The sequence below is a fragment of the Ursus maritimus genome, unplaced genomic scaffold, assembly GCF_017311325.1.
Source record: "Ursus maritimus isolate PB19 unplaced genomic scaffold, ASM1731132v1 scaffold_25, whole genome shotgun sequence".
NCBI classification, from domain to species: Eukaryota; Metazoa; Chordata; class Mammalia; order Carnivora; family Ursidae; genus Ursus; species Ursus maritimus.
The window spans coordinates 26,892,161-26,906,568 of NW_024425008.1; the positions used below are offsets into that span (position 1 = coordinate 26,892,161).

The 14,408-nt window shown below is 39.7% G+C and overlaps 1 protein-coding gene across 2 annotated transcripts in view; it reads right to left on the reverse strand.

The window, feature by feature from the left end:
* PSEN1 (presenilin 1) overlaps positions 1–14,408 on the reverse strand; it is a 72,401-nt gene that overhangs the window by 4,288 nt on the left and 53,705 nt on the right. For both annotated transcript variants that reach the window (XM_040641687.1, XM_008700032.2), the window contains exons 9-12: positions 11,980–12,066; positions 8,823–8,996; positions 2,275–2,393; positions 1–54 (exon numbers count right to left, since the gene is read on the reverse strand). The exon at positions 1–54 is cut by the window's left edge and continues 4,288 nt beyond it. In XM_040641687.1, coding sequence (XP_040497621.1) covers positions 1–54; positions 2,275–2,393; positions 8,823–8,996; positions 11,980–12,066 — 434 coding nt within the window. The remainder of the gene's footprint in view (positions 55–2,274; positions 2,394–8,822; positions 8,997–11,979; positions 12,067–14,408) is intronic.

The window sequence follows — 14,408 nt, forward strand, 5'->3', positions numbered from 1 at the left end:
AGCTGGCAATGCTTTCTTGAAAATGGCGAGGAGTAATAATGTAAGGCACAAACCCTGTGGAGAGGAGGGGAAAAGACACAAACTCAGACAAAATTATGAAAGTATTTCATGCAAAAATAACCTAATCACAAGTCCTGGTCTTAATTTAGTTCACTGACTACTATCCTTTGAGGTTAGATTTTAGGACAACTTTTTAAATTAAGTTTGGAAACAAGTATCTTCCTTTGCAGCACAGAATTCATTATGCACACATTGTTGCTACCTCACCCCCTAAATCTAGGTAAGAAACAGAATCCAAAAATAAGTAAAACGATTTTTACTTATTAATTAATTAAATTAATTAATTAAATAATACTGAAATATCTATCTAAAATATTGAGTTGGCTACTGAGTTTAGTTTGGCTGGCTAAATAACTCACCCCCTAAATCTAGGTAAGAAACAGAATCCAAAAATAAGTAAAACGATTTTTACTTATTAATTAATTAAATTAATTAATTAAATAATACTGAAATATCTATCTAAAATATTGAGTTGGCTACTGAGTTTAGTTTGGCTGGCTAAATAACTCACCCCCTAAATCTAGGTAAGAAACAGAATCCAAAAATAAGTAAAACGATTTTAAATTAAATAATACTGAAATATCTATCTAAAATATTGAGTTGGCTACTGAGTTTAGTTTGGCTGGCTAAAATCCCAGAGGTGAAAAGCATCCTCTGTTGTACGGGGGCAAAGAGATGCTCACAGAATAAACCGGTCAAAGTTCACGAAGCGTACACAGGTTTCTCCATCTGAACGTAGAGCATTCCTACGAAGGCTTTTGTAAGCCAAAACGGCATAAAGGGAAGCATATCCCCGTTTTCGCAAGAGTTTGAATTATGCCACTTCACCTTTACGAAAGACCTTCATTAGTACGGGAATGGTTTTTTATTTTTGTTTTTGTTTCGAAAAGCAGAAATCCTCCTCAGGTTTCTTTTGGTTAGCGAAAAGAGCTAACTGAACTTAAGTGGAGGAATACCTGTCAACATAGAGCAGTCATATAACATAGTCCATTTCTCTACTCTAGCTATTGAGACAATGTCTGAAAGCTGAGCATCATTTCAGCTTTATCCAGAATAAGTCATTTTCTTCTTAAAAGATACAACACATCCAGAAAACTAACTTCAAAAGAAAAATAAAACACATGAAAATTTTAACTGGTTTTATTATGATGATAAACCACAGATGTCATCATAAGAAACGCATAAGTAAAGGCTCTCATCGAACTTCACTCACATATACCAAAGACATCACATCTTTAGCAAAAATATCAGTAAGACGTATCTTACGACTTACTTATAGTTTTGAAAGCTTCAAGGTTCATGTTGTGACCCTAACAGCAAGATCTACATGGCATCATGCATTTTGTCAGCTTTTCTTGCCTCATACTTGCTGCCCAAGGAGCACCGTGTGCTGCACGTTGTGGCATTAAAGGCAAAATCACCACCAGACTCGGGGACTAAGTAAGGATCCAAGTACCACTTTAAGACTGATCTAACACAGCTAACTTCCTCGGGGACTAAGTAAGGATCCAAGTACCACTTTAAGACTGATCTAACACAGCTAACTTCCTCGGGGACTAAGTAAGGATCCAAGTACCACTTTAAGACTGATCTAACACAGCTAACTTCCTCGGGGACTAAGTAAGGATCCAAGTACCACTTTAAGACTGATCTAACACAGCTAACTTCCTCGGGGACTAAGTAAGGATCCAAGTACCACTTTAAGACTGATCTAACACAGCTAACTTCCTCCGTATCTATGCTGCCAGGCTTGAAGCAGTGGTTCCTAATCAGAGGTGCCTATCAAAACTTTCCAGGGAATTTAAAACACGCATACACGCGCACGCGCGCGCGCACACACACACACACACACACACACTTAAAACTTTAAATATCTCAGGGCAGGGGCCCCTGGTTGGCTCAGTTCAAAGAGCATGCAACTCTTGATCTCAGGGTTGTGAGTTCAACTGCCATGTTGGGTGTAGAGATTCCTTAAATGAAACTTAAAAAAAAAAAAATCTCAGGGCAGGGACGCACAGTTCTAAAAGCTCCCAGGTGCTTTTGAGTGACCAGGTGGCAACCTATTCAGTAAGTTTCTTTTTTTTTTTTTTAAAGCTCTCCAGATGACTGGCACACTCAGGCCAGCTGGGGTTAAAACGGACCACCTTAAAGGGACAGCACAATCAGAGTTCTGAGATGAGGAGCTGGGACATGTTTTTCTTAGTGCATACTTACAATTAATATGGCTACAAAACAGGCTATGGTTGTGTTCCAGTCTCCGCTGGCTGTTGCAGAAGCTTTACCAACCAGAACACTGTAGAAAATGAAATCTCCTAATCCAAGTTTTACTCCCCCTAAAAAAGAAAAATTATAAAGTCTGTTACTCTTTGCGATCAATTCAAAAATGTAACTGCCAAAAAAAAAAAAAAAAAAAGTCACTGCCGCATTCCATCCTGTACTGAATGAGAAAGCAGTAAATGACACTTAAAATTTGGCTTTAGCTAGGTGTTCTTTTTTGGTTCCCTCCAATATGAGTTTCGGACTCTGTGTAGCTAACTCTGGGGTCTTTAACAGTAGATGCTGTTGTTATATATAAAAAGAACAATAAATAATAACTGTCCTCTACTGAATGCCTCGTTTTCACACTGCACTTGCCCTCATACATCCTCACAAGAACCCCTAGGAGATGAGTATAATTTACTTCATAAAATTCACCCACTGTAAACGTAAGGTTCAATTACTGTAAAAAAAGTTACAGAGTTGTCCAACCATCACCACAATCCACATTTTCATCACCCTAGGCCTTACGCAACCACTGATCTGTTTTCTCTCTATATATGACTTTACTATACATTTCACAGAAATGGACTTGTAACAGTATGTAGTGTGACTTGCTTCTTTCACATAATGTATTTTTGAGGTTTATCCATATTACGTGTGTCTGTACCGTTTCCTTTTACTGATAGACAGTTTTCCGTTGCATGGACATACTATATTTTACCAGTTGATGGACATTTGGCTTGTTTTCAGTTTGGGGCGATTGTGAATAATGGTGCTATGAACATTATGCTGTGACCAAGGGTAAATATCTTTGTGAGGACACGGTTTCCATTTCCACTGGGTAGATTCCTACAAATGGAATTGCTAGGTTATATGGTAAGCTTATCTTTAGTTTTGTAAAAAACTGCCAAATTGTTTTCTACACGGCCACCAGCAATACAGGAGCATTCTGGGTTCCTTCACATCTCTCACCAACCCTTGGTACTGCTACTCTGTTTGACTGTAGCCATTCTGATTAATGATGTTGAACAACTTTTCATGTGCTTATTAGCTCTTGTATTTCTCCTTTGATGAAATGTTTAGCCAAAGCACTTCCCTATTTTTTATTGGGGTTACCTTTTTAAAATTTTATTTAAATGTGAACCAGAAATGCTTATTGCAGAAATCTAGTCAAAGTTCTCATCCAGTGGCCCCTGCTGAGGTTGGACTGGGGCCCTCTGTCCAGGGCTGGGCATATTTGGGTTATCTTCTATTACTGAGTTGTGAGCATTCTTTTTTTTTTTTTTTTGGTTTTTTAAAAAAGATTTTATTTATGTGAGAGTGAGAGAGCGAGAGAGACAGCATGAGTGGGAGTGGAGGGGCAGGAGAGGAAGAGGGAGAAGCAGACTCCCTGCTGAGCAGGGAGCCCAACACGGGACCAATTCCAAGACCCTGGGATCAGGACCTGAGCCGAAGGCAGACGCTTAACTAACTGAGCCACCAAGGCGCCCCTGAGCATTTTTTACACATCCTCAACACAAATTCTTCAACAGGGCTTGAAATAGGATTTGTAAATATTTTCTTAGTCTGTGCCTTCTCTTCCTTAGTAGTATCTTTTCTTTTTTCTTTTTTTTTTTAAAGATTTTATTTATTTATGTGACAGAGAGACAGCCAGTGAGAGAGGGAACACAGCAGGGGGAGTGGGAGAGGAAGAAGCAGGCTCCCAGCGGAGGAGCCTGATGTGGGGCTCGATCCCAGGATGCCGGGATCACGCCCCGAGCCGAAGGCAGAAGCTTAACGACTGCTGCGCTACCCAGGCGCCCCATTAATAGTATCTTTTCTAAAAAAATTTTTTAGTTATGGTAAAATATGCAATTCAACAGCATTAAGTAAACTCATACTATTGTGCTACCATCCTCACCCTCCATTCACAGAACTCTTTACATCTTGCAAAACTGAAGCTCTGTACCCATTAAATGCAAATTCTTCCTTCTCTCCCCCCAGCCTCTAGCAACCGTCATTCTATTTTCTGCTTCTGAATCTGAGTACTCTAACTACCCCATGTAGGTGAACTCATACAGTATTTGTTCTTGCGACTGGCTTATTTCACTAGCATAATGTCCTCAAGTTGATCCATGTTATAGCATCTGTTAGAATTTCCTTCCTTGGGGTGCCTGGGGGGCTCAGTCAGGTAAGCGTCTACCTTCAGCTCAAGTCATGATCACTGGGGTCCTGGGATCGAGCCCCACACTAGGCTACCTGCTCAACGGGGAGTCTGCTTCTCCCTTCCCAGCCTGCTGCTCCCCCTGCTCATGCTCTCTCTCAAATGAATTTTTAAAAATCTAAAAAAATATATAAATAAAAAAAAATTCCTTCCTTTTTAAGGCTGAACAATATTCCATGTATGTATACACATTTTATTTATACACTCATCCATCAATGGATAATGCTATGAAATTGGCTGTACAAATATCTCTTCTCTTAATATCTTTTGAGTGCAAAAGTCTTTAATTTTGGTAAAGTCCAGTCTATCAATTTTTTCTTCTATGTATCAGTGTTGTATTGAAGAACTCTGTCCAACCCAAGGTCATAAAGTTTTTCTTCTGTTTTCTTCTGGAAGTTTTAGTTTTACCACTTACATTTCAGTTTATGATCCATTTTGAGTTCATTTTTGATTGTGTGTATGATGGACGGATAGGGTGAGGCAGGGGTTTCCATTCCTTCTTTTGTATGTGGATATCTAATTGTCCCAGCATAATTTGTGGTAAAGATTATATCCTCTTCCGCTGAATCATTTTAGCACCTTTGTACAAATTACTGGCCATAAATGTAAGGGTTTACTTCTAGATTCGCAATTCTGTTCCATTGATTTATATGCCTGTCCTTGTGCCTGAATTGATTACTATGCCTTTAGAGTGAGTTTTGACATCAAATAGTGTAAATCCACCAATTTTTTCTTCTCTTTCAAAACTGTTTTGGATATTCAAAATTCCTTACATTTCCATCAGCTTGCAGACATTGACAAGCTGATCCTAAAACTTGCAAGAAATGCAAACAAAGGCCCTAGGTTTTCTGTTATCAAACATTTTTTCCCTTCAAATTCTTTTCAAGACAATACATAATTAAGGAAATGCTAAACAGTGGATTCAAAAGATACGTTTTAACTTTGGAGTCCATTACTAATCCATAAATCTTTACAACTGGTTTTTACCTTTCTGCTAAGTAACTATTCCCAACTGCAGTTTGAGCCTGGTCTGGGTTGGAGAACCACTTCCAAGAGACAGAGGTGGAGGGCCCTGAGAGGTACGGTCTGTTCCACATGTGGGTGAGAAAGGGGCAGATTGCTGGTTAATCAGATATTACTGAGAAACCAGTGTTCTTCTTGAGTTGTGGGAGCCGAGCAAAGTCTTCCTTAGTGGAAAAGATAAACGCATGACCCATGAAATTCGAAGCCAGGAATTACAGCGTCAACCTAACTGCTAACCTTCCCAGACTGATGAACACACTCTCCAGTTTCCTGTGCACAGAACCGGCCAGCTCTGCTACTTAAGTACTTGTGTGATCCAGAGCAAGCTGAGTAACATTTTTCAATCCTCAAATCCCTCGGCTCTAAGACGGGGACTACGAGCTATTTCATAGAGTTGTTATCAAGCGCTAAAAAATAATACAGGAAAAGTTCCTGGCACATATAAAGGCTAAACAAATAACCTTAAAAAGACTGATTTCAAATGTTAAGTGCTATAAGAAAATGATAAAAATAATTGCATTATGTATTTTAAATGGGGGGACAGAAGGGATTGGAGAGCTGGACAGATAAGAGTATGGGTTCTTTTTGGGATAATGAGACTGTTCTAAAATTAACTGTGGTGACGGCTGAACAATTCTGTGAATATACTAAAGTTATCAAAAAGTAAACAAAAATAGGGCGCCTGGGTGGCTCAGTCAGTTGAGCACCTGCCTTCAGCTCACGTCATGATCTTGGGGTCCTGGGTTAGAGTCCCACATTGGGCTCTCTGCACGGCGGGGGCTTCTCCCTCTTCCCCTGCTTGTGCACTCCCTTTGTCAAATAAATGGGTAAAATCTTAAAAAAAAAAAAAAAGTAAACAAAAATAATGTATCAAATCAAGCTTAAAATCATGGCCTCACTGTTTCATTTAAAGGTTTATGTTTAGGGGGGGCGCCTGGGTGGCGCAGTTGTTAAGCTTCTGCCTTTGGCTCAGGGCGTGATCCTGGCATTCCGGGATCGAGCCCCACATCGGGCTCCTCCGCTGGGAGCCTGCTTCTTCCTCTCCCACTCCCCGCTCTCTCTAAAATAAATAATTAAATCTTAATAAAAACAAAACACTGCCTGACGGGGCGCCTGGGTGGCTCAGTCAGTTAAGTGTCCAACTCTTGGTTTCAGCTCAGGTCATGAACTTAGGGTCCTGAGATGCAGTCTCTCATCGGGTTCCACATTCAGCAGGGAGTCTGCTTGAAGATTCTCTCCCTCACCCTCTGCCCGTCCCCCACTCATGCTCTCACTCTGTCTAAATAAATAAATAAATAAATAAATAAATAAATAAATAAATAAATAAATAAATAAAATCTTAAAAAAAAAAACTTCCTGAAATGTATTATTTTATCTTTTTACTACTAAAATCTCTTCTTCCTTTTGAAGATAATAGTAAAATTCATCTTCCTCACTTCCCTTGAGGTTACAGAAAAGAATCTCTAGGAGTCAAATTTCTATTCCTGAAAACAACAGGCTAATTGCACTATGTGGACAAATTTTAAGCCTACTGATTGGTAGTACACTTAGGATGAGCCTGCTACGGGCATGATGTTTGAGGGAAGTATATTTTAAAGTCACCAGAAGGAAGACCAACTGCCTTCACATTGAATAAAAATATTTTATAATTCTAATTAAAAACTATTCAGTTTTCTGATTAAATGCTGATTTTTAAAAGGTTGTTCTAGAAGATAATATGTGTCTTTTACAATCTAATTCTAGCATAAACTGAGATTTTTTTTTATAAGTAACCATAAGTCTGGTTTAAAACATTAATGTAATAGGGGTGTCTGGCTAGCTCAGTTGGTAGAACATGGGACCCCTGATGTCCGGGTCTTGAGTTCAAGCCCCACATTGGTTGTAGAGCTTACTTAATAATAACAATAACAACAACAACAACAACAATAATAATAAAGTCCAAGACTGTTATGTTACTGGATGCTAAGATGATGAAAGAATGTCAATTATTAGTTTATAGTGGTCCCAGAAAAAGAAAATATTATTCTGACACCAGGAGGGGCAATACCTGGGTTTTCCTTAAAAAACAACAACAAAAACAACACACACACACACACACACACACACATATTAGAGACAACGAGCACATGAGGAGGTGATCAGGAGACAGCACTCAAGTTGCAAGGGCAGTCAGGAAACAGTCAGGCTGCCACTATGCTCAACAGCTATAATACTTCTTTCTTTTGACTGTAGGCACCCTTGAGAAAAGAGAGGAACAGAAGAGGCAACCTAATTACGGTGGTAACTTTGCAGGCAGAGAATATACCAGCAAAGACAAGCTCAAGCCTGGCCGTAAGACGAGGCAACTATGTCTAGGTTCCCTGGAGTGTGAAAGTTGCAGGTTGTAGCTGGCTCTAACATCTGCAAAACTCGGCCAAGCACCAAAGTCAAGGATATGTCCAGGTTCTGACCCAGTTAAAAGAGTAAGGCTGAGCTGTAAGAAGTGTTGTGCTTAAGCTGCAGGATAATGTCAGATCGTAATAATTAGTGATCAGTAAATAAAGAAGGTAAGAAATCTAGGTGTTTGTTTCTTTAAAACTATTTAATATTTTCACTATATTTTAATCCAGAGCTTCACTTTTGTGAGAAAAAAAAATACTTCACGAATAATTTAGTTAGAAAATGTATTAATCTCTTAATAAATCACACCTTTAAGACTAACTGAAAAGATGACTGAGCCCTAACCAAGGGGCTCTGCTGGCTGATATTATTCCCAAGAAGCCCCAAGTGCTAAGGGAAATCGAAGTGCCAACATATCTTAGACACTGAATGAATGCTTGAATTTCCCCGCATAACCTAAAACCCTTTGATTTTCTTTAAAAATTCATAAAATAAAGTGCTTGCCAGCAAAGGGAATAATATATAGGCTGAAACATTCAAATCCTCAGGTCTCTGCACAGCAAAGAGGAAATACATTAATGAAATTAATGAAATTTTTGTACACAAATATTGCAGTCATGAAGTCTTACTGCAATAATAATTCTGAAAAAATCTTTTACCTTATAAAACAAATGCCAAAGTTCATTTGGCCATTTTCAAAAATCTCAGGGGCAGAATTTGGCCCATTAACAAACTGAACTATGAGAAAAGCAACAACTATGAGTATGTCCCACTAAAAGCTATACTCTGTTATTCAGAATTAGACCGCAACACTTTCCATTAGTTTTATTTTTTAAGAGTTTGGTAACGTAGCATGTAAAAGAACCCATGACTATTCAACACAGAGAAATGCACGTACTTTCTTCTGGGTCCTCACTGGCGAGGATGTTGCTGGAAAGTTCCTGCACAGCAGCTCGTGTCTCAGTCGTAGAATGATGAGGTCCTAGGCGACTGTCCCTCTGGGCTTCCCACTCTTCACTGAAACCACCATCATCGCTCTCTGTCACAGGATCTTGGGTCCCGCTTTCGGTGCCTTCAAGAGAAAGTGGAAATTACAGCTCTGTAATATTTAGAAAAATTTCTTAATACCTTTAAGAAAGCTACATGGAAATGGTACCTACCCAACTGTCATGTAACTAGGTTAGTTTAGTTGGCTCTTAAATCACAAATCATAAGCTGTAAAAGTGCCTGGAGGTTGCTTGACCAATAACCATTTCCTTCCTTGTTTCCTGAGGGCAGAGTCCTGATTTGTTTGGGTTTCCACCACACACACACACACACACACACACACACACACACACACACACACACACGATTCTGGTGGTAAATCATGATCAGGCCAAGCCAAGCATGGTAATCTCATTCCTCTTCCCAATGAAAGCTCTACAGGTGGGGCTGATACTAGCCAATGTGTGGTGAGGCAAAGTCTGCTCTGAATTTGGGGGAAATTTTTCTCACTCTTTGAGAGAGACTCAAGGAAGAAACAAACAGCCCCTTTCTAACCCTGGATGGTGTCTCATGTGGATATAATGCCTGGAACTATAGTTGTCATCTTCTGACCATGAGAAGCAGTGGGTTGAGAACCAAACCTGTACCTAAGAATGGTAGAGCAGGAAGACAGAAAGAATCTGGGCCCTTGATGACACCACCGGATCATAAAACTGACCAACCCTACGAATGCCTACACCTCAGGACTTCTGGTCACATGAGAGAACGGAATTCTTCGTTTAAAGGAACGGAGTTGGCTTTTCTGATCTCGGCATCTGAAAGCCTAACTGATGACACTCACCTGTGGATTTAGTGACTAAGACAAAAAGTAGACCATTATTGGGAGGGGTAGGCAAGCGGGGGGTGAATTTTTTTATGGGTCATTTTGTTATAATGACTATCAATCAGACTCAAAATTGTGAGCATAACATGATAGTCCTGAGAAACGTCCATACATCAAAGATAATTAAAATACGTAAGTGAAGTTGATAACTTTTTTCTCCTTTATTATTACATTTAATAAAAGTAAAACATGCTCACAGAGGTGGATTTACCATGCAGACTGCACGCCTCAGCCCTCTCACTTACATGGAATTCTTCAGGGAGGCCATAGCAATTCTGTATTTGTAACTTGTATTCTTTTTCTTAACCAAGTCCTCACAAATCCTGAATCTTCCATGGTTTGGAGTTTATGAAATCATATAAGCTTAAGATTTATAAATAAAAACAGCAGTCCCAGCTCTGCGCCATCCTCCTTACTCCTACCTGAGAACCTTTCAAGCCACCCCTTTTGGAGCCCTTGTCTTTCTGCTCCAATCCAACTTCTAGTTCTTCTAACACAGTGGTTTTCAGCCAGTGGGTAGCACCTCCCTTCCAGGGGGTGTTTGGATATATCTAGGATGGAGGGCTTTTTGCCTACTGCTATACCTCGAAGCCACTATTAGCATTTAGTGAGGGGCCAGAAATCCTAAATAATCTGCAATGAGGGGAAGCCCCACACAATGAAGAACTGCCCACCCAAAATACCACAGCACTCCCACTGAGGAACTCTGTAAGTTCACCCAGCTCCTTCTAACTTCAAGGCCCTTCCCCATTGTTTCCTCTTCTGGAAAGTTCTTCTACTTGTCAGCTGGTCGTCACCTATCTTCCTCAGGGAAACCTTCCTGACTTTCCAGAGTAAATGAAATTCCTCTACTGTAAACTTTCATAGCAACCATATTTTTCCTTTGTAGTGCTTATCACAACTGTATGAATTATTTATGGAATTATTTGTTGAACATCTGTGTCTGTCCAAATAGGTTATGAGCTCCAAAGGGATAGGATATCTTGTTCAGTGCTGCATTTCCAGTGCCTAGTAAAATACCAGGCACACAGGTGTTCAATCAACATCTGTCAAGCGGCGCCTGGGTGGCTCAGATGGTTAAGCATCTGGCTTCGGCTCAGGTCAAGATCTCAGGGTCCTGGGATCGAGCCCCACCCTGGGGGTCCCTGCTCAGCAGGGAATTGGCCTCTGCCTCTCCTCCTGCTCATGTTCTCTCTCTGTATCTGTCTCAAATGAATAAATAAAAATCTTTAGAAAAAATGTGTCGAAAGAATAAAATCTTTTTCACTCATACTCACATACACACTCATAGACAACTCATCTTTTTAATCGTCTTTAGCTTAACACAAATCAACACAATAGCCAGACTTGTAGCAATTGTTTCCCATGTACTTCCTTCTTCTCCACCAGGTCTCCTACCGGTTCTGCTGCCTTGCTCACTGCAGAATTCCCAGTTCAAAGTGCGCTCTTTGCCGTTACCCAAATTCTAACTCAGCGGATTTCATGGCTCTTTAAACCTGAGCTTTCCTTTTCCTGACAGACAGTAACCCAGTTAAGGCCCTTTTTCTTCTCTCACCAATCTTTGCTCTGCCTATTTCACAGCTTCCTCTAAGGTTAGCTCTTTGTTTTTAAAAAGTTTCCTTTCTTCTTGACTATTTCTTACTGTGCCATTATTCCAACTCTAACAACTCCTAACTTATGATTCCCTGAACATCTTCTGTGTATCCACAAGGGGCCTTTCGATCTCCCAGCCTGGATCATCAGTTTTATCCCCTTCCAGAAAGTAATGTCCCCGTGGAATATTTTATCTTCTTGGCATAAACATGATCACATCTCAAGTCAAATTATATTTAAGTTACCCTGGCCACATCGGACAAGAGGCTCTCATTTTTACAGGTTTGGAGAGCAAGATTATTATTTTTTTAAATCACAGCCTCAACTTGAACCTTTCCACACTGGTATTAATGGTATTTAATGGCAGAAATTCTTTACCTAGGGTCCCTTGGCTATATGGTTGGGTTTAGAGCACCCGAACTTCTTAAATATTTATCTGTATTTACTGGGTATTACCACAGCTTCCAGGAGATTCTCAAGAGTCCATGACCAAAGACAGAAGTTAAAATCATTGCTTCATAGCTCACTGTTACCAATATAACAGGACAATGACCCGGAAAAACCAGGAAATTACCAAATAAAAGACACCTACTTTGTGCATTATAATTGGAGTTTTTGGGTACCTTCCTTTGGGCTTCTGGGTCTCCCTCTGCCATATTCACCAACCACACCATTGTTGCTGTTGGGAAAGATAAAAGTCCATGTAAGAACTTGAAACACAGAAAGTACAGGAATACAGAACAGGCCATTATCTTTCTACAAAGATCACCAATCTCCTTAATGTTGCCTTGAGAATCCTTAACAATCAGAAGTAAATGCGTATTAAAAACCACAAAATATTTTCTTTGATTTTGGCAGATTAAAGAAAAAATTCTAAAACCGAGCATTTACTCTAGCTTTCAAACTGCAGCTGCTATTGTAAAACCATAAATTTAATCATTTCCAGTCCCTGAAAAGTAACCAGAGGGAAAACTGTTCAGGCCAGCAAGACCCTACTGAAAAAACAGCTGGACTAGCTGAATATTTTAAAATAATGTGAAATCACTGATGAAAATCACTGATGAAGATTACTTATTGGAACTAAATTGGAGAACAAACCAGGACTCACAGAAGCATCACATAATCATTGATTCTAAGGATTCCCGACCTCTGGGATTTTCAATAATGCTAAACTGTGATATATAAGGAATAAAAAAAGGTTAAAAGCAATAAACATAAAGGGAATAATCAACCGGCCTATTCTATGTCCCTTCTACAAAAATACATATATATCCATATGGACCTAAGTATATAATACACACATCTCTGTCACATTTTAGTTAAAGGACAACATGAATACATTAAAATGGTGCTTCTCATATATTACAGGTGGGATGGGAAATGGAATAGCCCCTATATAGCCCCTACTCAAGGGATTTGGTAACATCTAACAAAACTACATATGCCATTACTCAGCCATAAAAAAGAATGAAATTGGGGCACCTGGGTGGCTCAGTCGGTTAAGCATCCAACTCTTGATTTCAGCTCAGGGCATGATCTCGGGGTTGTGGGATCCAGGCCCACACTGGGCTCCGCACTCAGCGCAGAGTCTGCTTGTCCTCCCCCCCGCCCCGCTGCTCGCTCATTCTCTATCTCTAAAATAAATAAAATCTTTTTTTTTTAAAAGATTTTATTTATTTATTTGACAGAGAGAGACAGCCAGCGAGAGAGGGAACACAAGCAGGGGGAGTGGGAGAGGAAGAAGCAGGCTCCCAGCAGAGGAGCCTGATGTGGGGCTCGATCCCTGAACGCTGGGATCACGCCCTGAGCCGAAGGCAGACACTTAATGACTGCGCCACCCAGGCGCCCCTAAAATAAATAAAATCTAAAAAAAGAAAAAACGAATGAAATCTTGCCATCTGCAACATGGATGGACCTAGATGTTTATGCTATTATGCTAAAACAAATAAACAAGACAAACAAAGCAGAAGCAAACTCATAAATACAGAGAACAAACTGTTTGGCGGCTGCCAGAGTGGAGGGGAGGATGGGCAAAATAGGTGAAGGGGATTAAGGGGATATAAACCTCCAGTTATAAAATAAGTCACGGATGTAAAGTACAGCAAGGGAATATAGTCAATAATATTATAATAACTTTGTAAGGTAACAGATGGTAACTACGTTTACCATGGTGCTTATTTATTTCATAATGTATATAAGTATCAAATCGCTAAGCTGTATGTCTGAAACTACTATAAGACTGTATGTCAACTATACTTCAGTTAAAAAAAAAACTACCTGTGCATTAACTCTTTGACCCAGGAATTCCACTTTTGGGGAATTTATCCCAAAAATAACCCACGATAGTACAAAAATACATATAAACGTGTACATATAAGGCCATGGCAGGAACCAAATGGCAGCAAAAACCTGAGTCCAATCTATGGTCGTTGGTACCCCAACGGACTGCATTTTTTAAAGAGCAAATAGTCAAGATTGATTTAAAACTTTTCATATTTGTGTTTATTTCTACATCAGGGAAAAAGTACTGACTAATAATACTGCTGTTTTAAAAAAATAAATAGGGAAGCCTGGGTGGCTCAGTCGGTTAAGCATCTGCCTTCGGTTCAGGTCATGATCCCAGGGTCCTGGGATTGAGTCCTGCATCAGGCTCCTTGCTCAGCAGGGAGCCTGCTTCTCCCTCTGCCTGCTGCTCCCCCTGCTTGTGCTCTCTGACAAATAAATAAATAAAATCTTAAAAATGAATAAACAAACAAACAAACAAACAGCTTTCAAAACATTCTGGTTAAAAAAAAAAATCCCTCTCAAACTTGGTGATTTATAAAATCCCACCACAGATTAAGTATTTCATGAGAACAGATGCTTTCTTGAACTCACCTGATCTACACAGAAGGTATAAAGTTAATGCTTATATTTGTGTGTGGTTTTATTTTTATATTTTCTTTACAAACTCTTATGCCAAGGCTGACTTTCAATAGACTGCAGTGAGGGAGCTCTCTGCTACCTACGAAACCCCAACCA